At 45.9% G+C, this 27213-nt stretch overlaps 1 protein-coding gene across 2 annotated transcripts; it reads right to left on the bottom strand.

Moving 5' to 3' along the window:
* Positions 1–100: 100 nt before the first annotated feature.
* DSTYK (dual serine/threonine and tyrosine protein kinase) lies at positions 101–27014 on the bottom strand. Of its 2 annotated transcripts, none has more exons than XM_082069055.1 (13): positions 26698–27014; positions 19081–19466; positions 13393–14056; positions 11202–11476; positions 10759–10842; positions 8474–8654; positions 8071–8196; positions 7192–7348; positions 6414–6546; positions 6135–6248; positions 5533–5647; positions 4580–4714; positions 101–3601 (listed from the first exon to the last, which is right to left on the bottom strand). In XM_082069055.1, the coding sequence occupies exons 1-13, from the start codon at positions 26924–26926 to the stop codon at positions 3414–3416; spliced, it is 2787 nt and encodes a 928-aa protein (XP_081925181.1). In that variant the 5' UTR covers positions 26927–27014; the 3' UTR covers positions 101–3413. The 2 variants fall into 2 exon arrangements, with proteins under 2 accessions (XP_081925181.1, XP_081925180.1); XM_082069054.1 differs by having other exon boundaries at positions 19081–19461; positions 26698–26852.
* Between the last annotated feature and the right edge of the window lie 199 nt (positions 27015–27213).

Genomic DNA, 27213 nt, shown 5'->3' with positions numbered 1-27213 from the left:
GGCAGCCCGGCGCCTGCGCACGGAGGGTTCCGGGCGGGCCCCGCGGCCGCTCGCCCGACGTTCCGGGACAGGCGGCGGCGGCGACAAAAGCACCGAGAGCGACCGGTCACAGCAGCTTTATTGAGCGGCGCCCGGTAGGCGAAGGCTGAACTCACAGTCGCGTCGTTTACAACACACGGAGCGCAGGGGAGGGGGGTTAGTACCGCGCGGGTCAGATACAAAAAAACAACAGCAACAGGAATAATTCATAATAGTAAAACACAAGGGTTGAGCTCGGGCGTTCCGGTTATTGCACTTTCTCGTACGCGCTCGGGAAACCTGTGACATCTTTTTGGTCCAATACCCCCGGCCTGGCCCCGCTGCCCCCGGCCGAGCACGCGAAGCCGCTCTCAGAACATTTAGTGCTATTTTATTATTACTTTTTTTAAGCCTCGAGGGCTGTTTGAAGCAGATAAATGGCCACTTTTTACTGAAAAGGGCAATAGTGCTTTAGAGAAAAAAAATATATATAAAATAAAAAAAGAGTGACTTGTGTAACTTATTTAAGCCAAGCTTAGTGGGTTCAGGGCAAGCAGAGGCTGCTCTCCCACTCCCTAGACCACGGCTGCTTTCCAGTCAGCAAACAAGGTGTTTAGTGTAAGTTTAATCCTCAGACTTAAGCCCAGGATCTGATCCAGAGGCACAGTGAGTGTCCTGAAGCCTCCAGCCCGTTCCTTATCCCGTATAGTGTGAGTAGGTTTTCTCCCAGCTCATCCCAGTCAGGGGATGGGGAAGGAAAGGTTTAAAACTGGGCTGGGGATTGTGGAGTGCAGAGCAAGTTCTAACACCTAGACCGGAACCTCATGGTGCCAAACCTACACCTTTCTAAACAAAGCTTTTATTCCCCAAATCATTTTAGGCCTGATCTCCCCTTTAGGCCTCCAGGAAGGGAGAGGTTTAGTCCTCCCTGTTCTGGGATTTATCTTGGTTTAAGTGGCAATGATCACAAGACTTGGTTTGCATCCATATACAACAGAAGCCAGTTCACCACCTGGTTACAATGCACAGGTTATAACATAACATTAAAACACACTGTAACAAACATTTTCAGTAGATTGAGGCGATAAATGTCTGGGAGAAGAACAGACTGACTGCACCAAGCTCAGGGGTGTTTGAATTTGGTCCCACTTTCATTTTACACTCTGTGGAATCTTTTAATAAAGCAATTATTCACCTCGTTTTCCTTGCTCTAATGGGGGGGTGAGGAGCATTAGGTTTAAAGATAAACAGGGTGTGTGAAATCTCTCAAAACAAGTTCAGTCTGGCAGACTTTATACCCAACGGGAAAGAAAAGAATGCGGAGAAGTAGCTGTACTGAGGTTGGGAAAACCTGCAGATCTACAATACCAAAACATGCAAAAAGACAAACCAAAGGGAAACGAGACATCAAGGTAGCTACAAATAACAATAAAAAAAAATAAAGCGTCAGCTAAGTGTCTGGAGATGGCTACACAGGAAAAGCCATACAAGACATTTCTGGAATTGCATATACAGAGATTTCAATTTTATTCATACATGTATTATTTACACAAGCTACCTCTAGTAATTGCCAGAGACTGGCCTTGACTCTCCTAGTTTTAAATAAGGTTACGAACCACCACGCACAGCAGAACAGAGTTAATACTGTTAGTGTCACTGGAGCGTGTGCACCAAGGCAGCGAAACGCTTCCCCGTTCTCATTCGGGACAAGGTTGTGTTTTCCTGCACGTGTGGTTCTTGGCTGCTGCACTTTGAGCTGGCGGAGCTGTGTCTGCAGAGAACCGTTCTGTTCATGCCATCACAGACCAGAAACGCCCACGCTTGTGGGTAAGTAAAAAAGTCTTTATATATATATTATATATAATATATATATAAAAGCGCATTAATTCTGTTTATTGCACAAAGAAAGGAAGATTTAAGCTAAACTAATACTGCAGGGTTATGTATCCCTTTCCTTTGTTCAAGCTGTTTAACAGGCAGACTAGCGGTTGTAATTTTGCTGTGTACGAGTCAAATTCCACACACCTGCGCTGCTCGGGATGCAACACGGCAGCTCCCAGGGAACCACCAGCGCTGCGTGACCATCCCCTGCAGCTGGAGGAACAGTAAACCCAGGGAGAACTTGCCAACTCGTGTAGTAAACAAGGTGCATTTTCTGTCTCAGCCTCCACCCACAGGTAACGTTACATTAAGATCAACCGACTTCACCCCTGAAATGCAAAAGGGGCGAGGGTTTTATTTCCAGAAGCGCCCGCACCTTCCTTGCGAAGGAATCCCCTCCCCTCCCGTTTTTGATTCTTCTCAACACAGCCAGATTAGAGAATTCAGAGTGAACGATCAGATGAACGGACGCAGCCACAACACACAGCTACTGACGAACAAATGACCTGTTTTCCCTCGAGTTGCTCTCACCAAGCACGTGACTTTAAAAAAGCTGAAGAAACCTTATTTTTAAAAAAATCCATCTGTCGCAGTTCACACAATTTAAAACTGTCATTGCCTTTACAACTAATCCAAACCCCAAGTTTAATTAAAAATGAATTGGCATTTTCCCCATGGACAGTCATTAGTTGTAATGACTTTGGTTCGGTTTTACAATGTGTCACCTCTGAGAAGTCTTCCATTTTACCAGAAGACCATAAAAGAAAGGTCGGGTTTCTTCAGACGTTCAATTATCATGAAGCAAAATGACTAGAAAAAAGAGCTTGTTTACAGAAGAGGTGAAGGGTACACAAGAGATAAATAGCTTATAACTTGGGGTGTTTGCACTGCAGTGGAACAGTGGATAAACCCCTTTAGGTAAAACATGGAAGCTTTGCTCCTGTCAATGTAAACATTTGGAGTGTCGCAAGAAGCTCAGCCAGATGCTCTCAGCTTCTAAACACTTTCTAGCCTAGAGCCTCCGCTTTCTCTCCAGCCACACTGAAATTGGTGCCAATCGAGAAGCGATTGGGATAGCGACGTGTGGACCAAAGGCCACCTATGGCCATCAGTTAATAGGAAGAGTTTTTACTTTACTGAGTAAAGACTGTTGGGATCGACTCCTAGCAACACAGACGCTACCTGGAACACGCAAGATGCTTTTCTTGGATGGGTGTTTGGGTGGGATTGGCAAAAATCCCCTTTTAGTTTAAGGGTGGGGATTTTTCTATCCTATTTGCACAACTCCGTAATAAAAGCTGCAGCGGGGTAACTAGCATCAGTGGGGTGTACCGGGGGAGATTTCTCTGGCCGCTATTCAAGGTGGAACATCCCCGAGGTCTCACCTCTGTGAGCAATCTTCTGGTGGCTATTACCTGTCCCACTCACATTAGCCACAAAGAGCTACATGTGAAGAAGCCATCTGCAGAGTTCGGGGTTCCGAATTCTCCCACAATTAAAAATTCTTCCGTGCTTCAAGTTGAGTCATCCAAACCTTTGTTGGGGTGCTCAGAGCTTGACTTGCAGAGCCTGTCCATGATCCCCTGCAGCATCGGTTGGACAATCCCCAAGAGAGGACGCTGGGAGGAGTCCCCATCCCAACAGGCTTCCATCAGCTGCCAGCATTCCTCATCAAACACCGGGAGACGCTCCGGGCGAACCCCTGGGAAACGGAGAAGGATGTGGTTACCATCAGCGGACCTCAAAAACTTTGATGTGCGTTATTTTGGAGCAGGCTGAAGTGACCAGAGTAGACTGTCTGGGGTCTAATGCTCTTGATAGAGGTTTACATGTCACCATCTTTGGGAGCGTTGCTGGAGTCACTCAGGAGATCAAGCACGCTCCCAACACCTTTAGTTTCACTAGAGCCTCCTCTTTGCAACTATTTGGAAGCAAAATGAAGACCCTCCCCTATAAGAAAAAAGGTCCCCCCACACCCACTCATAATGGTGCCTTTGGGAGCAAGTTCGACACAAGAACAAGCAGCGAGCGCAGCTTTCTGACCAAAGACTCGCTCAGCTGAGTTAATCTATTTCACATGAGAAGGGGAGAGATTAAACAGGAAGGAACTAGGGACACAAAGCATTCTGATACCATAGGAGTAAACCACCACTAAACACAGCACTACACTAAACCTACACAGGTGTAAGAGTAAGTTTATATTTTAGGGGAAAAACTACCAGTGTGTTTTACTCAACATCCAGCCCAGCAGCAGCAGCTTCCCCGGTATTTTACGTATGAAGCGCTTGAACGTACAGATCCCCACGGCCTCCAGAAATGGCAGGGGATTAAACATTCCTTAGGAGATCATGCCTGGCTGGTTCTGCGATCTGCTTTACATCACAAGTGTTGGACTATTTTGCATGGTTTAGCTCCAGCACAGCTCCTGCCACACCACGGCAAGGAGGTGGTTAACTTCAAGCTTATTTCTTTATTCCCTACTAATTTTAGTTAGACTTTCAGCAGAACATGTCCAGGTTTAACTAGGTAAGTGTTACTCTTTAAACCGTCACTGAAGCAATACAACTTGTATTTTTACCTTTCAGTTCCAAGAGGATAAAAAAGGCTTCCCTAATCTCCCCTCAAATTTTACTCAAGCGTAAGGCAGCAACCAACAGAGTTCAAAACAAGCCATTTATACCTCTCCTAACATTGTTCCACAGGTGATCTTTGCTTGCACATCTCTCAAAAGCCTCTGGTAACTTCACATGTCCTGAACAAATGTACCAAAAGAGAATGCCAAATGCGTAAACATCCACCGAGTTGTCGTACTTCCCTGTGACAAAAAACACACTTGGTCAGCGGGGCAAACAGCATCTTCATGGCTGGAATCCGAGCAGTCCAAGGATTAATTTCTGTGTTCCGCTTCCTCAAATGAAAACCAGAACTTCATTGCCAGAAGGCAAGATTTGTGTGAAGCTTAGTAACACATCACCAAATGTCAAGGGATGAAAGTTTGATTCCCAGAGGATTTACACACTTCACCTGTACCAGCATTTCCCAAGCTGAGGTTCAGAGACGCTGCAGTACAGGTGCATCTCAGACTTAACCACCAACATTTCATTGCATAATATTTGATAAATTAAACACAAATAGGATTGCTGCAATTTGATTTCATCTCAGACCAAAAGGATTCTGGTAAATGTGTTACAGACCTTTAGGTGCTACTGGAAGATGCTCACTCAAGGAAAACACCCACCAGAGTGCACACCACAGTGAATTTGAACACATGCCACATGTAAGTACCACTTTGAAAACACCTTACTTGCTATCTATACAAAAAAATGGGATCCTTTCTGAAGTATCTGCCTATGAAAGCTAAATATTTTCAGCTTCATAACTAATAATTTAACCTTCCAATTGCAAGAGTATTAATCACTTCAAAGCTTATGAATCCTCTTTCAATTAACCAAACATTTAAGACTGAGACTCAAAATACAGAAAAAATACACGCTCTGCATTCTAAGCAGGCAGTCTTCTGAATTCTTTTAATGATTTTTTCACTCATAAGTGAGCTGAGACATTAATTCAGAGTCATGGCCTTCAAAATGGAAGGCAGAGCGAGACAGCAGCGGATTGAATGGACAAACATACCTGTGAAGAGCTCAGGAGCCATATGAATAGGTGTGCCCACAATACTGCCCGACATCATGGCCTCTGGTTTGCAGAACCCCAAGTCAGTGATTTTGGCTCGATTCCTTTTGTCAAGCTGTAGGAGAATTCATACACGGGCAGCTGATAACCACACTTGTCTGGTTTTGTATTGCATTTGAATATTAAGGTTTCAAAACCTGTTTATATTTGAAGAGTTGGGCACTTGTTCTTAAGTAAACTTCTCCGATTACTTGGCTGCTCATGGACATTTACCCAGTTAAGCTCAGTAACAAGACGTGCCTTCACTTGTCTTCTACATAGAGGGTGTGGTTGGGGTTTGAGAGAACTGGGAACTGGAAACACGACTTGTAGCTCAAGCTCTCAACCTTCCAGAGAAGTGACTCTACAGCTCCCTGTCCCCTGGGCTTTCTGCCTGAAAATGACTTAGGGAAACCTCACTGCAAGGCTCCTTGTGGCTAAAACCCCAAGTTCAAACATCCTGAATGAAGAAAGCTATTATTTCACTTATATTATACTTCTCCCTCTCACTAAAAAGGCCTCATAAAACCTCAGGATTAGCCAGATACACAAGTTTTCCTTACCAAGACATTTTTAAGTTTGATATCCCGGTGCACAAGTCCTTGGCTGTGAAGATAACGGATTCCTTCAACTACATCCAAGGCAATCTGTAATCGTGTTTCTAATTCTAGCCCAGCCTGAAGAATAAACACACACAGATTTAATTCCTACAAGTGGGAAGTTCCTTTTGCAGCACTGAAAACGAAGCATTTCTGGCTTTGTGTCACATATTAATAGATGTCTAGGTATCGATTCTTTTAAGGCATACAAAAATGTACATACTGCACATGGACTATGGTTACCTTTAGTCCAGTATAGAGGTCTCTGTGCAACCGTTCCATGATCAGTAAGACTGCAATGCTGGAGCCTCCTCCGTAGCCATAATCTATCACAGAACCATGGAGATGTACGAGCCGCTCGTGTGTCTGCAGAGACCTAAAGGAAGTTCAGCACAGAGAGCTGCTCACTTATATCCTTCTCCCCAAGCCAGGCCCCACTTTATAAAGGAAAAGTGCTCAACAGCTGCAGCTTTATAACAGTAACATGCTCCTACACCATGTGCCGCACAGTAAAAATTCACAGCACCCCGTGGTTCTGGGGTTGATAACAATATACAGCTGTCTGATCCAGTTAAACTCAAGAAAGCATATTAAAGGTTATAGTACAAAGAAATACTGTGTTATTTCGGCTGTCTGCACCGCAGCACCTGCCTGCAGCTGTTTACTGAAAACCAGCTGTTTTCTGCAGTGCAGACCCATCATTTCCTTCTGTGAAGTCAGGCAGGACAAAGATTAGGAAAGGAGGGATGATTCAACACCAGAAATCAGGGGGGAAGAACTGTGTGCTATCACACTCTAATTCTAATTTACTCTGCAAAACAGCAAGTGCCTGAACAGCACAGACACCAGAGAACCAGATTAAAAGAGGAAGGAGCGTGTCTGCCCACCATTCTGTGCCTGTTGTGATTTTGCAGTGGCACTGGCAAGCTGAACTATAGCAGGCAAGGTTCTGCCTATAGCATTTGCAGCAGTGAAGTTAAGGAGATCCACAAGGAACGAGAGATGCGCTTACTATACACACCTCATATAGTGAAACTCAAGTGCAAGGTCATTCCAGTGCTTCTCGTCTGGAGGAACAACGGATTTCAGCGCACAGGGGAAATGCCCTCCCCAGCTGTCACACAGATAGACCACACCGTACTGTCCTCGGCCCAGCTCACGGCCCAGCTTTGGTTTGCCTGTAAGGCACGACATCCATTTAGTCAGACGTTAAAACATGTTTATTAGTTCCCGTACGCTATCAGGCTGGCAGCCCAGAGCTTCTCACGGGCCAAGGTTCTCAGTATGTGTCAGATGGAGGCTCACTGAGTGAAAAGCAAAACACCCCTCCTACTTCTTTACACCCACAGAATCACAGAATCGCAGAATGTCAGGGGTTGGAAGGGCCCTGGAAAGCTCATCCAGTGCAATCCCCCCATGGAGCAGGAACACCCAGATGAGGTTACACAGGAAGGTGTCCAGGCGGGTTGGAATGTCTGCAGAGAAGGAGACTCCACAACCCCCCTGGGCAGCCTGGGCCAGGCTCTGCCACCCTCACCGGGAACAAGTTTCTTCTCACATTTAAGTGGAACCTCTTGTGTTCCAGTTTGCACCCATTGCCCCTTGTCCTGTCACTGGTTGTCACCGAGAAGAGCCTGGCTCCATCCTCCTGACACTCCCCTTGCCATATTGATCCCCATGAATGAGTCACCCCTCAGTCTCTTCTCCAGCTCCAGAGCCCCAGCTCCCTCAGCCTTTCCTCACACGGGAGATGCTCCACTCCCTTCAGCATCTTGGTGGCTGCGCTGGACTCTCTGCAGCAGTTCCCTGTCCTGCTGGAACTGAAGGGCCACAACTGGACACTAAACCCACTTCAGAAGGAGGGAGCAGAAGACAGTAGAACATCTAGCACAGAGCTCACCATGCAGCAGCACATCCTGGAGGGACCTGCTCTCCAGCGAGAGTCGTGCCAGCCGAGGAGCATGATCCTTCCGCACCTTCAGCCACAGGTCTTCTGTTTTCTCCAGCCTGCCAGAATGGCCATCTTCTAACTATGAGAGATATCAGAGACACTGTAATCCTGTCTGCTGTGAAGCCCTGGAGTCATGACGGTTCTTGCACAACTGAGGAGAAATCCTACTTTAAGCATGCCTGGTTTAAAAATGGGACCTTGTATCAGGGCACTCAATCAGCTTTGCCACCTCTGCCTACAGAACAGCAGCATTAACTGCATGACCTGCTCATTTAGCTATCTCTGCAATTAAAAATCCTGTCTCCACAAGCACCAATGCACAAAACAAGTCTTCCCTGACAGCTCCACACACTTGCCTGTCGCAGAGAAGCTGCAAAAGCCTCATGGGAACTGTTGAGCCTGGTCCGGAACTGGCTACAAATGCTCTTGGCCAACTTGGATGCGCTGAGGCTCTCAATGGCATCCTGAGCTACTTTCCTCTTCCAGTCACTGGTGATGGCAGGTGGGCTGACCCACGTAATCCTCTGGATGATCTAGGAAAACACGAAACAGAATTAAGGCACTAACACAAAAAGAAAGGATCAGTCAATTTACTGAGGCTGCTTGGAATAACACACCATCATCTGCACGTAGAATTCGGCTCAATAATTACCTATAGCAACTATGAACAATTTAGAGGTATTGATCACAATATTGTGCACACACACTAGCAGGTTTGATTTTTCTGACCTTCTGCTGAGTTCATTCCTGCAAGCCAAGCATCCTCTCACATCTGACCAACAACACACGTGGTGAGACAGCCAGTGCGTGGAAAACCTCACGGTTGTGACACCTGTCGAGGGCTGCGTCACTACCGTGTCCCCTTGCAGTAAATGGTGACTCAGTTGGTCAATTTTAGTCACCTGTTCTGTCTGCCCCTCCTTGCAAATACACCCCTCTCACTTATGGGACACGCAAAATCTATCAGTAACCGTGGCTGCCATAGCAATAAGTCTAAACCTGGGCCTCTTCTGCGTGCCGCTGCTACCGTTACCAGCTCCGGAGCGAAAAGTGTCTGAAAAAACATGCAGCTAAATTCAGAAGAGTGCAGTTACTTAGAAGAACTTAGCTGAAGTGTTAATTGAAAGAGAAGCACTAAAAATAAACGATTGCTGGAGAAGATAGCTGATTACTTGCTACATTTCTACCCTTCCCAGGTGGTGAACTTATCCACCTCTCCTCTACTGGCTGACAATACCCATCAAGATACTCAAGAACATGGTGATCCACCCAGAAAACAGCAAGAGTGTCAGACGACAGACATTTACGCATTGGAGAAGTTGTCAGTAAGTGGCTGCCCACAGCAATCTTTCCCATTTGAACTGTTTTACCTCTGGCCCAGAATTCACTGATAACCCAGAAGCAGCAACTGGAAATTCATGCCCATTTTCATGCAGAGATGAAGCTGAGATAATTCAGGAAGACAACATTTTGTTTAAGTTCGACACTCAAAATATTGAGCAGCAGAGCAGGGATTGTACTAGCCAAACCAATTCTCAATTTTTATATTCGTAGCTACACAAGATGCGTATCATCTTCAATACCCAATGACTCACAATTCAGAACACAAAGCAAATGTATCAATACCACTCCTGTTGAATTCACTACAAGAGAGCTGGTCCTGTTTAAAACAAAACCAGGACAGTCAGAAAAACCTCCTGTCGAGAGCTGTGTCGGTCCCCTGGCTGGGGCTGCAGAAACTGGAGCTGGAACGGAGCAAGTGCCCCTGCACGAGCAGATCTTAAGACAGCTTTGAATTCTGCATCAAAGCCCACAGAGAACATGCTGCTCTCAGCTCGTGGCCTGAAAGAACAGACTCAGGAAGGGGGATGTTCCTAAGCTGGTGAGAGCTACAGTGCCACAGCTTTTTCCAGGCAGACATGCTGTCAAGGTACGGAAATCCCAAGTGTGGGTATGAACCACTTTAATTGCTCGGTCATTAAGACGCCCTGCTCCACCCTTTATTAGAAGCCACAGAAATCCATCTGCTGCACAGCCAGTTTGGATCCCTCTCCCAGACTGGAGGAATCGAAAGGTTTGTTACCACTCAGTCCGCACTTGTGCTTATTTGGGAAAAAACTTGTATTTCTCTCACCCATCCATATTGAATCTCAATGGGGAAAGGGCAGTAAAGGTCAAAGCAGGAACTTCAGAAAAACCAATGCTTTAACAGAGACAAATTTCAAACAAAGACCTGAGGAAATTTGGTCTGCACTGGCGAGAGAGGAGTCAATTGACCTGAATCAAGATGCACTGCAAAACAAACAAGCAAAAAACCCCATAAGAAACTCCCAAATAACCAACCAGTCACCCAAAACATGAACAGCAAGAGCTTCAAAGTGTTGACCATCATTCCTTTGCTGTTTTGGTACAGAAAGAAAGCACTAAAGAGGTATTTGCTTTAAATTAAGTATTAGCTTCCCCAGAAATAAACTATACACACAGTCTTAGAGCTGAGCGGGCAAGCAACAGCTTTCCAACATGTGTCCAAAGTCAACATTGAGAGGGCAGCTGCGAGTATTCACGTTATTCTTCGCTCAGAAAGCATTTCTCTGTACAGCGACACACGCTAGAAATAAATGATAACGTCACCCATACCTGTTTGATCTGTTCCCACAGCATCCTGGTTACCGTTGAGCCAGAGTGGAAAGTGACTTCAACGTGATAAGCTGCGTTTAGTATCTGGAAAGCAGGGGAAAGATGGCAAGATGAGAACTTTGCAAGCTATAGTCACTGTAAAATGGAGCAGACCTTGAAAATGAAAAATAAGGACACTACATGGGATATTCCATTATTTGGTTATATTTATTCTATTAAGGACATGGGTGTTTCTAGGCTGTAATTGGGTTATTTGGCACAGATTTAGGAAAAATAAGTATTGGGTCTTTAAGTGACTGTTGCTCAGTTCTAGCACTTCCCTCAAAGACACCAGAGCTGCATTCCCCTAATTTCACTGAGCATCTCAGTCTCCTCCCGCCTTGTTGGATCAGGATAAAGGCAATTATGAAGAATATTCTAGACAGCCATTGAAGTCGCCATACCTGTTTGAGATAATTGCTTGTGATGTGGACAGAAACATCCTTTGACTTCTCCAAGCTCCTTGCAGGATGTACTGAAACCTCCCAAGACTCCTCCAGGCTCTTCAGACATCTCTCCAGCGTCCCCACAAAGCTCTCGCGCAGATAGTCCACCGAACTAATTAACTTGTTGGCAACCGCTTGGTTTAATCGAGAAATAATCAGTTCCTGAATTTGCTTGATGCAACACTTGATGTCTTTGGAACTAACGGGTTCCCCGTTCTCAGGAATGATGATATCTGCACGAAAGAATAAAAAGAATAAAGGCATCTTTTGTACTCAATGTGTCACTCTTGCAGCAATGGCCACCAAGAGCTGCTTGGAGCGTTTTGCAAAGGACCTGCAGCTCCTGCTTCAAATGCTCTTTTGCTCCTTCAGGGATTCATTACTTTAAATGCAGATGTTCTACTGGGAAGCCAACGGCGTTTCTAAGTCATACAAAGAAAGCCGCGAATAACAGCACAACCCACCCACACCGATTGTCGCAATTTTTGCCAGTCTGCACATCCAATGCTACAGCGCCGGTTTTACAGAGGTCCAAAACCAGCCCTACAGACCTTGAGTAATGTGGTATTCTGCGACAGGAAGTACAAAAGCATTAGAGTAGCTCCAGGAATGCACAGCTGGTACTCCAGGTTGCAGTAAAGCCAAAATACCACATCTTACCACTTGGTACTTTTAAACAAACCCTGAGCAATCGCTGCTCACGCGCTGTAACCACTCTGAGTAGCAACGTGTTACCACCAGGAGCTGAAGACCTTGGCTCTGGATTTTGGCCAGCGAGAGCCCAGCCTAATTAAAACCGATCCAACCATTGGCAGATGGCATTAGCTCCTCAAAATAACCCTTCCTTCTCGTAGGATACTACCTCAAATGCTGATACTCAACAAGATGCTGCACTCTAAGTGATATTTGTTGCCAAACGTACTCAGGATCCTGAACTTGGGCACTACAGTTTTCCAGCTCCATGTAGCGTGGGACAGACAGAATACAGGAATTATTACCTGTCCTGATCAAGGAGCAATAGCAGCCCTAAGCAGGGATAATTCACACACTCACTATACTATTAGCATATTTTGTTGGGTTTTTTTTGCAGCATGCAAATAGGTTATGTTGCAATTAAGCTCTTTTTTGAGGACTACATTTTATACAGGCACTACAAAGCAAGCATTTCAAGACATCGTAAAAATCCATTTCCCACCTGCAGAAGTAAAGAGATCCAGATCCTAACCTGCAGGATCAAACATAATCCATCATTTCTCCTCTTTGTCCCAGGGGATAACACACCGGTTTGAAATTGGGAGGAATCAGTCACGTGAAACAAAATTATACAGAGTTTTGGCCTCTCTTGTGTCTTAGAAGAGCACTGAATTCACAAAATATTATTTCTATTAAACCAGTTATTTCTGATTTCATTTTAAATAGAAAAATCTTTCCCCATCAGCCCAGTGAGCTGCATTTCCTTAGGAGATAAATGATTGTTATGGCAAAGAGAAAAGACCTGTGGAGGATCAACCTACAAATCTTCACTTGGATGTTTCCGACAGACGCCGTATGTGCGTGTTCCTGGAAGTTCTGGTACTGGAAGATGCAGCGAGAATTCCCACATTTCCCCAAAACACACACCAATCGCCAAGTGTTGGCTTCAGGAGCACAATATGTTGTGTTGAAACCTTACCTACCCAGAGGGGTTTCACTTTAGGAGGTTCTGTACCCAAGTCTTATGAAAACCTCTCTCAGACAAAGAAATCAAGCAGAAAGTACAACTTGAGCCTTCAGCACTAAAACTCCGCCAGCTTCTTTTCTTAGGACAGGTTTATTCCCAAGTCTCAACACGTCCACTGAGGCAAAGTTGAAAGAGTTTATTTTCTCCTTTGGCAGAACAGGGAATTAAAGCAGAGAAGTAAATTACCCTAACCCAGAACTACGCAGCAAGCTCGGGGCGGGGGGAAAAAGGCTGATTTAGAAGAAATATGTTCAGGCCTCTCATTTAAGGCCAGTGCTTTTTACCCAGAAAAGTGTTTTATCTATTGCTTCTCAATTTTCTTGCAAAGCCCCTTGTCTACCCTGCCATTCAACCGGCAAATATTCCCCCATCACTCCCCTTTAAAACCCTTAACCGCTTCGTTCCCATGACTCTCCCAATGGTCATTACCTTTGAATTCCATATTAGCAGCATCCTCCAAAAGCTCCTCTTTCATATTGCCAAGAGTCTCTATGATCATGTCCTTCATCTCCTCCTGTTTGCGGTTGGCAATGTTCATCAGTGACTCGTAGAGCTCATTCTCCTTCTTGCGGGTGTACTCCAGCCTCTTGGGCGTGATTTGCAGGTCCCGCTGCATGTCGAAGGCCTGGTTGATGAAGATGTTCAGGCAGCGGCAGTGCACCTCGTTTAAACTCGTCGCCGCTTCCACAAGATGCTTCTGAAGCACCTGCCTGGAAAAAGTGCTTAAGAGACGGAGCTTCTCCGGCTGCTCCACCAACACGCTCTGGGCATCAGCGTCGGGAGCAGGAGCTCCGCAGCTGCAGTGGTTGGTGCTCAGATACTCCAAGTCCATCAGCTGGCAGTAAAGGGAGGACTTTTCATTCTCAGTTTTTTTGGGAGAGATCAGCTCAACCCCCAACTCCGGCACTTTGAAGAAGAAAATAGGCAAAGAGAATTTCTCTTTGATTTCGCGCAGTTCGTTCTCGTCGGAAGAAGAAAGTTCGTCCTCGCTGATGGCAAAGATGACAACAGGCAAGACTTGGTTCACGTACTCCCCCAAGGTGGCTTCGGCAGACTGGAACCCGCGACACGGCGCTACCACGATGTCCACTTCCTAGCAAGTGAGGAAATAGAGAAAACCACACCAGGTTGGTACAGATCCTTCTAAAAACTGATACATGCAAAACCACACTGTCATTCATTCACAAAGTGCAAAACCAGAAACATTCAAACCCTTTAGAAGGGTTTGGAGTCTCACGCACAGCATCACGCTTTAATACGCGGCCCAGGCTGGTGATCCGGGAACGGATTAGTGCCCGACTCCAAAACATGGATTTTGCACTGAGTTCCTCAGCTTTAATCCAGTTCAGAATAGAACTTCGAACAAGTTTCCCAGCTAAGTCCTGTTGCGGAGTAGCTGTTATTCTTTAGCTTACAGCTGCCCCATTTTGCAGCAGCTCACTCAGTAAACACCCCCTCAGCTCCCAGGGATGCTGACCAGATCCGCAGCTCTTCGAGGAAATATCGCGCTGTCCGCTCTCAGTGTAGCAAGCACCACACCAGCCATACTGCCCAAAGGCAGCACAATAACCCATTCCAAAGAGCTCACAGCCAAAGGACAGATGAGGAGGAACAGATGGTTGTATTAATAACAAGCTTAGTTATTACTTTCTTCAAACCCAGCCAAAACCCAAGAGATTTATTTTATTTACTTGTTTTCTTACTGCACAGAGTTTCTCTGCTTTGCTCATGCACTCCTGCTGACACCACTACTTACCAACCCTACTAAAAAGGGCCAGTTCTGAAACCTGCTTCCCTCCCTTCCAAGGAAGGAGAGAAGATTCCCCTTGGGATATGCAAGAATAGTGTTCAAATCACTTATATTCCTCTACCAAAACAAGGAAAGAAAACCTCACAGGCTTTGAACTGAAGAGAGAATTTAAGCACCATCCTCCTGACTTGTAATGGGGGATGATCACAGAATCCCAGAATGTCAGGGGTTGGAAGGGCCCTGGAAAGCTCATCCAGTGCAATCCCCCCATGGAGCAGGAACACCCAGATGAGGTTACACAGGAAGGTGTCCAGGCGGGTTGGAATGTCTGCACAGAAGGAGACTCCACAACCCCCCTGGGCAGCCTGGGCCAGGCTCTGCCACCCTCACCAGGAACAAGTTTCTTCTCAAATTTAAATGGAACCTCTTGTGTTCCAGTTTGAACCCACTGCCCCGTGTCCTATCATTGTTGTCACCAAGAAGAGCCTGGCTCCATCCTCCTGACACTCCCCCTTTCCATATTGATCCCCAGGAATGAGTCCCCCCTCAGTCTCCTCTTGTCCAGCTCCAGAGCCCCAGCTCCCTCAGCCTTTCCTCACATGGGAGATGCTCCACTCCCTGCAGCATCTTGGTGGCTCTGTTTTGATTAAGATGATTAAGAACTCTTCAACCATTTTGCTCCACCAGAAAAATGAGAAAGACTTGACCAGGTCTCCCAACTGCTCTTAGAGCTACAAAAGAGTCTGTCCTGCCCTGGGACTCCTGGGTGCTGAAATAGGAGCTGTTGGATGAGGTTGAGCAGGATGGGATGTGTGATGATGGGATGTAGGGTGCTGGGATGTTGAGCAGGATGGCATGTGCGGTGATGGGTTGTTCCCCAGGCCGGTGACTCACGCCAGCGACTGCAAACAAAGGAGGAAGCCAGCGCTGTCTCTAGGAGACAGAGAGAAAACCAACACAGACAACCCAGCACAGCCCCAGCAACTGGTCCTTCTTTTTCCATAGAGGCCTCTCAGGCTTTTCCAAAGAGCATTAGCAACATTTCTTCCCTTTTTATTTTTATTAACGTCCTACAGAAGTTTAAACACTGTCTGTGCAGCTTCATATTATTAGAGATCAAGTCTTTCTGTATGGGGAATACCTATGACTCACACTGGATTCCTGACATTTTTAAGCTGTTTCTCCCAAGGTCACACCGCTACAAACACACTTGAATGCTCCTGACAGAGCTGTAAGCATGAAATTGCTGACAAGCAACTTCATTCACGTTTCCTTTACCTTTTTAAAATATCAAAGCCTCCCACTTCGCAATCTGAACATCAGGTACATGAAGTGGCAGAGTTACAGCCCTTCCATTTAAAATATGATGCTGTCAACAGTGATTAAAAAAGGTCAATGTAAAGAGAACACCGTGCGGGCACACTGTGTGTACATCTGTGCATTCAGACGTGAATCCCGTATCTCCAAACAAAACTAAAATCCAGGATCAAACAGGCCTTGACTTACAGTAAGATGAGTCGCATGAAGCACAAAGCAAGACAAGGCATGAGAAAGGAAGCGTCCAGCCCTGCGAACCTCCTCCCGCTCCGCTGTACCATCCAGATGAAAACTAATACTTCAGAGAAACCCATTTTGGCTTCCAGGCACAACTGATAAGATTGAGGGACAGAGCCAACAGTTTCCTGCCACTATAAATCTAAGAATCTGTCTGGTTAGGTGGATTATTCCCCATGACCTGCATTCCTGTGGGCAGTGACCCCCAAGGAATAGAGCAGCTCGGCCAAAGATTTTTCCTTCCCCGATGTTTTATATTTAAAAATAACTAAGTTCACATACCTATACAAGGGAGTGTTCTCACAGCAGCCGACCCATGCAAATGAAATGTTTGCCTCCTTCCTCCTCACCCCCCTTTTCTGTAAAGCCATTTTGGATTAAGTCATCCTTCAGTAACACAGAAAAGCCAGCACGGTCCCACGCCCTGGATAGCAGACTATAGGAAAGAAAAACACCAGGGTGCTCCATTGGCAGCTCAATATTAAAAAGCGGTATATTCTACACTTGTATTGAACTTATGTCCAAGTAAAAAAAAAAAGTAGTTTAGTTAATATTTGGATACTGTTAACTTTGAAATAACTTAGTCTTTCCTTACTGGAATAATGGCTAATGAGTTTGGATTTAGCAAACAAGTATCTGCACCAAGAAGTGTGATTCAGCATTAAGTGGCTGCACAACGCAGCAGCGTGTAATTCAGACACCCAGGCCAGCCTATGCAATTAAATCTCTCCATAAGAGATGCTTAGGCCTGAAAAGCTGCACAGTTTTTATCTCCCCAGGTCCTGAAGTCACTGACAGCTCCTCTGTTTGAATATCTGGAATATAAGGTTATCACAAAACACAGTATTGCTTCTAAGCGCTCGGCTGTTGGGAGAGAAGCAGATGAAAATACAGGGATTCTGGATAACAGATGGGGTAAAATTCAGACTGATTTCCCTTCCCCTCTGCCCAAAAAGTGCTGAGCCCCATCAAATCACTTGATTCCTGGGCAAATTTCAAATCCTTCAGCTCTGTATTGAATACCATGCTATCACCAAGCACACAAGTGTTATTAGACCACTAGTTTTGTTTCCCAAGTTCAGAAAAAGCAGAAGCTCCTCCGGAGTAGTTCTGCAGACATGCAGCTTTGGATAGCGTCCAAAACCCCTCATCCATTACCGCCCCAGCTGCGTGTTCCACCAGATACAGGAGCGGCAGCTACAACTACTAGATATTGAATAAAAACCCTCGGTTGTCTCGGTGTAGGCCGAGCAGAGCTGAAGAACATACATTAGCTAGAAGGGTGGAAAAGCCCACATGTCAGACTCCTGTAATCTAACAGTCACTTATCCCCAGCCCAATTACCTGCTAAATTATAATATGTTTTCCTAACAGCCTTAAAACATTGTTTTTAATTCCTTTAGCCCCTTGAATTCATGTAAGGAACCCTTTGACTCAAGCTGAAGCTCGCTGTTGATTCACCCTCCCTCTTCTTCTACTGGAAGAGCTTTTTATTTCCCCAACCCTTTTCAAATTAATCTGAGGAGCTGTTTTCATGGAAATGTCCTAAATATCACCAAAGCCAGACAGAGAGATCTTTGTCACTCACATGAGAGATCTGAAAGAGGGTTGTAAACTGCAGCGCATCTAAACTCGCCCATCTGAAAACATAACCAAGTCAAATACATGTAAAGCAAAATACTCTTTTATGCAAAGCAAGCTGTGATTTTACAAGCAGAAGATCCAGAGCAGGCGTTTATTTTGGGAAGCAGCGGCTGCCTCACGTACACTTTACAGACACAAAGCATATCTGTCCGTTCAGTGGATGCTGGAAGCCACATGCGCACTCCATTGATTTGTCTGATCTCGTTAGGACAGGCTACAGACTGGTTTCTAAAACATATTTCAAACCCATGAAGATAGATTTGGCTTCATTTTCTGCCTATTTGCAATCGTCTCTCAATTCATATGTCCAAAAAATAAATTACCTTGCTATTTTATTGTTCAACTATGAAGTTCATACACTTACTCATATGACAACGGATCATATTCTTTGCACTTAAGCAATTTATATTTAAGAATTAGTTATCTATTCCAGATATTCAGCTGCCAAACACAACGCTCCAGCAGTATTTTACTGCAATAACAAAGGCTCGATGTAAGATACAAAATGCAACGAGAGCTTAAGGAAGCTGTAAAAAGCTATGAAATACAACCCTTATCTTTAACGATATTTGCTAAACACCAAACTGCAACACTTGAAGGACTGGAATGTGTTTCATGGACAAGTAAAAGGCAAGTCACAAAGCAAGATACTAACAATGTTAGAAACAGCCCTGAGAACAGACTCCCACCTCCTTGCTCCTAACACCTGGTGTTTCCATTGACACCACAGCAATGTCAAAAGCCTCCCTCACAAATTAAATCAGGTAATTTTATCAGATGGTGGAATGAAGAAGGTTTTCTTTTCCTGACAACAAGCTCTTCAGGATAAAAAGTACATATCCTTGTACAACAGCTTCTAGGTACAATTATACAGCAAAGCTAACCCTGAATAACCTTGAAACGGGAGTAAAATTGTAGAAGACACTTGGACTTACACCTGAGTAAGCTTGGCTACCGAGACAGATGGAAACATTACAAAGGAACAATGATGCTGAAACAAAAGCACACAAGCCTTGACAGTGATGTCCAATCAAAACCCTAACACCAGATTTCCAGCTTCTCCTTAATTTAAAAAATACCCTGTGCTTGAGAGTTTAAACCGTGAGCTTTATTGGGGCCTGTAAGCGTTACACCTTCGCTACAACAACGCTACACAGACATCAAGTTACCTTTAGTAGCGAGTATGGCAGCATGACCTCCAGCTCCGCTATCCGGTGAGCAGGATCTTCGGTATCCCCGTGAATTTCTAAGTCCTCCTCGGGTATTGTGTCCCAGTGCCCTCGGTGCGCTGCCATCATATGGACCAGTTCATACTGCTCGGGCAGCGCCAGGCTAATCCGCGTTTGCGTCCCGTGCGTGAAACGGATCCGGCGCCTCTTACAGTTCTCCTCATTGCTGATTTTGGTGGTGGGGAGCAGCTTCTCACCCAGCAGAAGGTTGAGAAACTGGCATTTGGCATTACAGTTCTGGCCAAGGATGAGAAGGCAAGGGTGCCAGCTCACAGTCCGCTGGAGATGCTCTTCCTCGTGGCGAGGGAAGGAAATGAGATTCTGCCCTAAAATAAAGGACAAACTTCATTAGAACAGCTTGGCCAAGTGATAGGTCTTGGATGTCTAAGGCAGCTGAATGCGGCCCACACAGTCCACCAAGAAACCCACACAGCACCAAGAATTTGCTTATGTACCCTGAAACCAGTGGCAGCAATTCGGAGTTTCTACTGCACCGACACAGAGGGCAGCAGGAGGTTGATCCTCATCAAGCCATTAAGATGCTCTCCCCATCTAAGACTGTTCTCCCCACCTATTTCACCGGGAAGTGTTTACACAGAGCTCTCTTCAGCAGGTTAGGGGAAGACTAATAGTAGGATCTAAAAGTCAGGAGGAAACAGTTGTCAAGGTTGAAACCACCAAAGGGCTAATTTTGCCTTGGATGGAATAGCTCCGGAGTTCACTGAGTCCCAATGGGTCATTAACTCTTCCCAAGTTTTGATGCCTTAGGCGTACAGAACGTTCCTGTCACATACCAGAAATAAATCCAATCGACTATGAATCGGTGACAGTTCCACCCACGCAGTTAAAAATCTCAAATACTTTGCATCTACCAAATCCCAAGAGTATCGCTGCACAAGCCTGTTGACCAAAGTTTAGGATCGTTGACTTCAAGCAGCAAACCCGCCCTCCTAGCCCCAAGGAAAGGCGTTCTTGCAAAATTGCTTCTCTACATGAAGCAAATGACAAGATCAAGTTTGCTGACACGTGGCAGCAGAACTAATAACCTCTGCCAGTAATTCCCTGATGGAAATACAATCACGGCATCTAAAGAGACTGAACTGTCATACTTTCGGCAGCCCAGGTAGAGAAAAGCCCAAGGGAAGACACTTTTTGCTGGAAGGCGGAAGGTTCCCAGCGCGGCCTGAAAGACCATAAGAAATGGTTTCACTCCTTTGATCGCACTAACAGGGCGCGTCTTTCCAACCTATGTCATTGAACTGAACAGGCACAGTTTGCCAGATATTCTTATTCATTTTACCAATATTTAAGCTGCAAAAAGAAATGGCTTGACATCTGTATCTTCTGCAGAGTAGCCAGGACTCCCTGGCATCGCTCTCTCTGAAGCATTGGTTGTGCCATCCCACTACCAGGCCCTTGGAATTCTTAGTCCATGATGCTGCAACTCCTTCCATTTTTCCTACTACATCAACTCAGCCTTAGTACTGAATTTAGCTGCTGTATTGTTTTATGAGCCCTAAATACAGCTTTTCCCACGCTCAGTCATCTAAGCTGGTGTCTAAGCAGCTTTGCGTTACCTTATGCAGAGCAACAGAATAATTCTGGTAGTACCAAAAAGAAATTAAATAATGGATACAAACAAATTCCCCATCTGCTGTTCTTGAGCACAAGCCCTGCGAGTACGAACCAGCGGGTGTTCCAGCATCGTGGTCCCAGATCCGAGGGCAGATGGCACCCGAGAATAAAACAGCAAATGGAGACGCCAGTCCCCAAAACAACTGCCAAATGGTAAGGCTGGAAACCAGTATGATTGCCCTGATATCGGGCAAACTGACAAGAATGACGGTTTAAAGACAGACTCAAATACAAAACAGCAGAGCAGGATTTTGTAGGGGAAGGTCCTGTTTCACCAGGGCTATTAAAATTCTTTTAATGAGTCACGTTCTGGCATCCCAAATTGTTTCAGCATCTCAAACCCCAAAGAAAACAAGATGCTCTCATATACCAAGATATTCCTCAGTGTGAGTAAAGATAACATACAACAGCTGTTCTAATCCTCATCCATTTAGCATTCAATTCCTCTAAGTGAAATCATTCAAATCAGGAGCAATACCAGGCATAGCTGGTTGTGTCTTAGACCCAGTTTAAGGCTTCTTTAACACCTTGCCTAAGATTTAGCTTTCCTTCAAGTCTCAAGTCTGGCAATAGGACGGCTTGATGAATTCTCTTCATCAGAGGAGTCTTTCCATACCCCCCAATGCCAAGGGAAACCCTCTCCCCACTCAGCAAACCCCACACAGGACACTGATCCCCATAAACAGATAGTTTGGGAAAAGTTAAGCAAGAAATCACTTCTTGAAGTGTAACTCTTCATGAGTGTTCCTTAAACGAGCCTTTCAGGATCCACCACCAGACCAGAGCAGCCACATCAAGTGACTGAAGGGCAGAATCTTGGCCCCCACAAATAGCACATTTAAGCCTTCATCTGCAAGATAAAGAATTTCTTTGATCTGTTTACATCTATTGAAGCTCCAACTGGAATTCTCTTCAGCTACGGAGCATGAAAAAAGCAATTCAGAAGGCACCCTATGGCCGTGAAACCTTCTCTGCACAGGCTTTCAAAAAAGAAAAGAGACAGATCACACCCTCTGGATTCACGAGTACACACAAATGATTGAAATACAGCAGCTTAGCCGAAATTACTGAAAGCACAGAATGGATATATAAATACGTCTTTAAAGCACCTTTCATCTTTTTCACGCTCACAACCTCCCTGTGATCAGCATTTATTCAACAAGTTTACTACAAGCTGCAGCAGTAACAAATCCGTTACATTTCACTTGATGTCACACTGCGATACACCAAGTATATGGAGAACAAACGTGGAACCAGCACTAAAAAAATCAAGATTCAGCCGCATCACAACGAACCCAGTGCCCCACCAAGGGGCAGGGGTTTCAAACCTACGTGTATCTATCACTCGTATATCTTAGAGTGGGTCTTGTGGTCTCAAAAACGCACAGCGAGTTGCACAGCGATGGAGCAATTGCTCTTATTCCGCATTGTGGAACGTATATTACTACTTCAGAATAAGACGCAGGGTAAAAACACTCACCCAGTATTTAACAGGTGATGCTACTAATCTGAACGTGAAGCAGGGAGGAATGTGACCTCCTGCGGTACCTAACAAAGAGTAGATTTCGAACTCGTTTACTGAGGAGATGTGGCAATATTCCCATGTCTGTGTGAGCAGCTCCTGTTTGTGGCAGGACCTTGGCCAAGGATTTTAGCTGGTGCTATATGCTGTATCCATATACTGTGTTATTTGGAGACATGTGACAAACACATCAAAAAAAAAGGCTGCAGGGGGATCCTTAACCGCGTGCATTTTATTAAGCTCATGCTGATGAAAGGAAGCCTGTCCAAGAACAAGGACATCTCTCACCAAGACTCAGCTCAAAACTCCGTCAAACACTTGGAAGAAGAATCTAAGCTTTAATTTATGGAATCTATAGATGTCCTAAGGGTTTACTCAGGCTCTTTCCAAGGAAGGCCAACTGCACTGCCGGTCTCACTTGTCTTTCTATTCCGTTTTCAATAATACATGTGGACAACTGTGCCTAAATAAAGCCAGACCCTCATACTTATCGCAAATACTGGTACCTCGCATAGAAAATCCTTAAATTCCTGTGGTGGTGGCAATAACTTCCAGCAGGCTTTGAACACTACGAGATTTAGGATTAGCACAGGTGTATAAACCAAGTTTTAGTGCCACGCCAGCACGGTGCTGTTAAACCCAGGAGAACACACAGACGGATCAACTCAGCAACACAAGCAGTTCTACAGGAGCAGATATCAGAACGTCGGCAAGCCCCAAACCAAACTTCATCTTCTGCTTCACTTGAAGCTTCTTCGCAAGTGCCTCCTCCTGCCTATTTGAGGAGTTATTTCCACCTCTCCTCATGTTATCTAATCTTAAAAACCATCATCTTGTGTTGACCAGCACAATAGGAGGCTGACGGCAACAGGGACAAAGCTGTCACATTTTAACCAGGATACAGACCCTCAGTCAATAGAGCATCGGGATGAAAACTCTTCCAAACCCTCTGGTTAACACATTCAGCCCCTCCAAAATACATTTATGTCTGGAGTCATTATGCTACCAAGCCCAGCACACGCTCATTAAGATAACACCACAGGCACTGACCAGAACTCTGGAGATGCTCTGGTTATCGGTACAAGAGGCACAGCCCAGCATACAGACACTTCTGAAATAAGGCAAAAGAAATATCACAAAATTTTGGTTGCCACGGCAAAGAGTTTAAATTATTTCAAGCATAGCCTAAAGAAAAAACCTACCATCTGAAGAGAAGCTGCTAAATTCATGTGTACTGTGATTAAGTTATAAAGGACGTACCCATCATTAACTAATTGACATGATCAATGCTTTCTGACCACCTGCAAAATGAGGGGATATTTTTCAAGTTTTAGATCCTTCTGCGTGACAAGAGGGAGAAAGAAGGTGAAGTGATACGTTGTTTAGAAGCAGAGTGCTTAGCTCATCTAACTAATAATTAATAGATGCATTGTAAGTGAGAAACTAAATTATAACCAACATCATTAATTATTTCTTAGTACAGATATACTGTATGTTAAAAATTTCTAAAAATTCTAATTAATACACAATAATTGTGTCAATATAAGCAACACAAAAGAATCCAGTCATTGGAGCACTTACGGAGGATGATCCCCAGTGCTGATAAAATAAAGAATGCCGCTTAACAGTATAATGGACTCTGCTGTTAAGTTTATTTCTTCATTTCAAATCAGGGATTCTGTTTTGTTTTTTCTTAGTATCTTAACGTATTTTAGTAAAATCTACTGCCAAGTCCCTAATTAAGATTTTATTTTTACAGAAAGTCAGTGCAAAACACGCTCGCGAGCAGCAGCAAGAACAAAAAGCCGTCAGATGTGCAGGCTAGCACATTATAACAGGTAGCATTATAACAAATCCTTCTTCGAAGCCTGTACGTGACAAAGCAGACCTAGAGAACAAACTACATATTCCGCTTCAGAAACGCAGACAGTGCAAACAAGACTTTCTCCCTCCTCTCATAAACAGTAGCTGGAAGGCTTCCCTTTAAATTGATTTTATTGCTCTTACTCTGAGGAGTAAAGCCTTGTAGTAAGGCTAGAGAGGGAACATTCGGTCAGTGATAACTCCTTGATGGACAAATACTGCCTGTCGTACTCCTAAGAAGCAGAGGGTGGGATGGAAAAGCAAGCTCAGCCGAAAGGTCAGCGGCTGCTCAGCTTAGCAGATCCTTAGGCCTGACGTTAGACAGCAACCCAGGCTGTGTTTAGTTGTGCGATTCGAAGGGCAGTTACCTCCCTGTGCAGTTACACTTGCCTCACAGGTGTCTCAAAAGGAAAACCCTTCACATTTGTTTTGTTTCCGAAACGTTTACTTTCACAGTTTGTTTTTCTGCTTCAGTTGTAGGCAGTGAGGGTCCATTTCGCTTCCTAATTCTTTTGTGTTTCGCCAAATGTCTGCGTTCATGCCTGATGCAAAAAGCCTGCAGAACTGCTCGGTCAAAATTCTACTCACTTTGACAGCACTTGTAGGGCAGATTCCAGGAAAACGTGGTTCTGAAGTCAGTGAGAACTGTGCTCCTTAAACCCCCCGACACCTAAAACAACCTCCCCATGTTAGTGGAACAAAGCTTTATTACCAGCCACTAAGATTCAGGGAGTACTGGACATGTACAATTCAACTAAAATGTTACAGAAACAAGAAGCTCTGTCCAAAGGCAGATTATTCAGGCACAAAGGTAAAATTATTTAAGAACAGTAATTGTTATACAACCTCTGCAGTCTGCAATCCTGAACCGAGAGCCTACACTGTTATTACCGCTGGTGTGAACAAGTCCTAAAGCAGTCAGCCTTTCCTTGGAGCCCTGATACTTAAGGGCCAGTTGGTAACGCATCCAGCAATAAAGTCAAACTGGGTCAAGGTAGGTATTAAAAACAAAACAAAACAGATTGTAAGCACTCTCTATTAGAAACAGCAGGCAGGATTGTGGTGAAATCCATATCCTGTGTCAGGAATATTTCATTAATGATGCATTTGCACCTACAGAGCCTGGTAAGCAGACTTTCTAAGACAGGACTGCTATTTGACTCGCAAGCTTTTACAAGAAGTAACCGGACAGAACAGCATTGCCAGTGGAGCTGCCGTTCCAACAGCACTGAGACGTCCAGAAAATGAGGGAAACCAACTAGTTCCCACTTCTTGGAAGTCACGGAAAGACGTAAACAGAGACACCACATTTTTATGAAACTATTTACATCTATTCTGACAGCTTATGTGGAAAACTACTTTTATTTTTCTACATAGGCTGGCGGAAGAACTCAACAACACTTGAAATTTCAAATGGGAATTATAAGCATAAGACAAGCATAGACAAGTATCTTGGACAAGTAGCCAAAAGAGATGAGTCATGAGCCATTTGAAAATGAATAAAGATCTTTATATACATTTAATGTCATGCTTAGCTCTCCTCACAAGACAGTCGTATGGAAAGGGGCCGCTCTGCACATGGCAGGAGAGCTTGCATGGGCAGGGATGTTTGTCAACAGAGACTGTGGAGGATGAAGCTGATGATGAGGGAATTATGCCATCAGCTCCATGACAAACCCACCACAAACCACCCACTCCAAGGGGCCACATCTCGCTCACCCCCAAAAAGCAGTCTGGGTGTGGGGATGAGGAAGATGGGTCTACCTCTTCCAGAGCCCACATCACCCAATTTCACCCCACAAACCCTCTCACACCCCCGTATCTCAGAATCACACAGAATCCCAGAATGTCATGGGTTGAAGGGACCTGGAAAGCTCATCCGGTGCAATCCCCCCATGGAGCAGGAACACCCAGATGAGGTTACACAGGAAGGTGTCCAGGCGGGTTGGAATGTCTGCACAGAAGGAGACTCCACAACCCCCCTGGGCAGCCTGGGCCAGGCTCTGCCACCCTCACCGGGAACAAGTTTCTTCTCAGATTTATGTGGAACCTCCTGTGTTCCAGTTTGAACCCATTACCCCTTGTCCTGTCACTGGTTGTCACTGAGAAGAGCCTGGCTCCATCCTCCTGACACTCCCCCTTTCCATATGGATCCCCATGAATGAGTCCCCCCTCAGTCTCCTCTTGTCCAGCTCCAGAGCCCCAGCTCCCTCAGCCTTTCCTCACACGGGAGATGCTCCACTCCCTCCAGCATCTTGGTGGCTGCGCTGGACTCTCTCCAGCAGTTCCCTGTCCTGCTGGAACTGAGGGGCCACAACTGGACACAAGATTCCAGGTGTGGTCTCCCCAGGGCAGAGCAGAGGGGCAGGAGAACCTCTCTGACCTACTGACCACCCCCTTCTAACCCATCCCCAGCCCACCTACCGCCCACCACAGTCCCCTCATCCCCACAACTCTCCTCCATTTTCCCCCCACACCCCAACCACAGGCCTCCCCGCCCGCCGCAGGCCCTGCCCGACCGCCGGCCCCTCTCTCACCGACAGGTGCGGAGCCATCCCGGGGGGTCCCGTCCCCAGCCCCGGCCGGGGGGCCCTCGCCGGCGAAGGGGTGTCCCTGGGAGTACTTGACGTCGCGGAAGAACTTCTTGGTGTCGCGGAGGTTGTGCTGCAACCGCGCCAGGTGCCGGTTGTAGTGGCCGAAGGAGCGGCAGAGCTCGCGGGTCACCCCGGCGGGCCCCCGCCACGAAGGGGCCCCTTCGGCCTCCATGTCCTCCGGGTCCGTTCCGCTATCCCCTCCCCACGCCGGGGGACACTCGGCCCCTGCCAGGCTGCCGCTCCCCGGCCTCTCCGCCCCTCCCGGAGAGAACGGCGCGCCCCCGGCGGCCGGGATTTCCTCGGCTTCCCCCCCACCCCTCCCGCCTCCCCTACCCCCGCCGCCGCCTTCTTCCTCAGGGGCAGCGCCTCAGCGAACCGCGCTGCGAGCGCCGCGGAACCTTTATCGGGGCGCCGCGGGGCAAAGGGGGAGGAGGCCGGGCGGACCCCGGGCGCGCGGCA

This window comes from Streptopelia decaocto (assembly GCF_964273445.1).
Source record: "Streptopelia decaocto genome assembly, chromosome: 19".
Taxonomy (NCBI): Eukaryota; Metazoa; Chordata; class Aves; order Columbiformes; family Columbidae; genus Streptopelia; species Streptopelia decaocto.
Note: the sequence above shows the minus strand (reverse complement) of the source record. Positions and strands in the feature narration are given on the sequence as shown.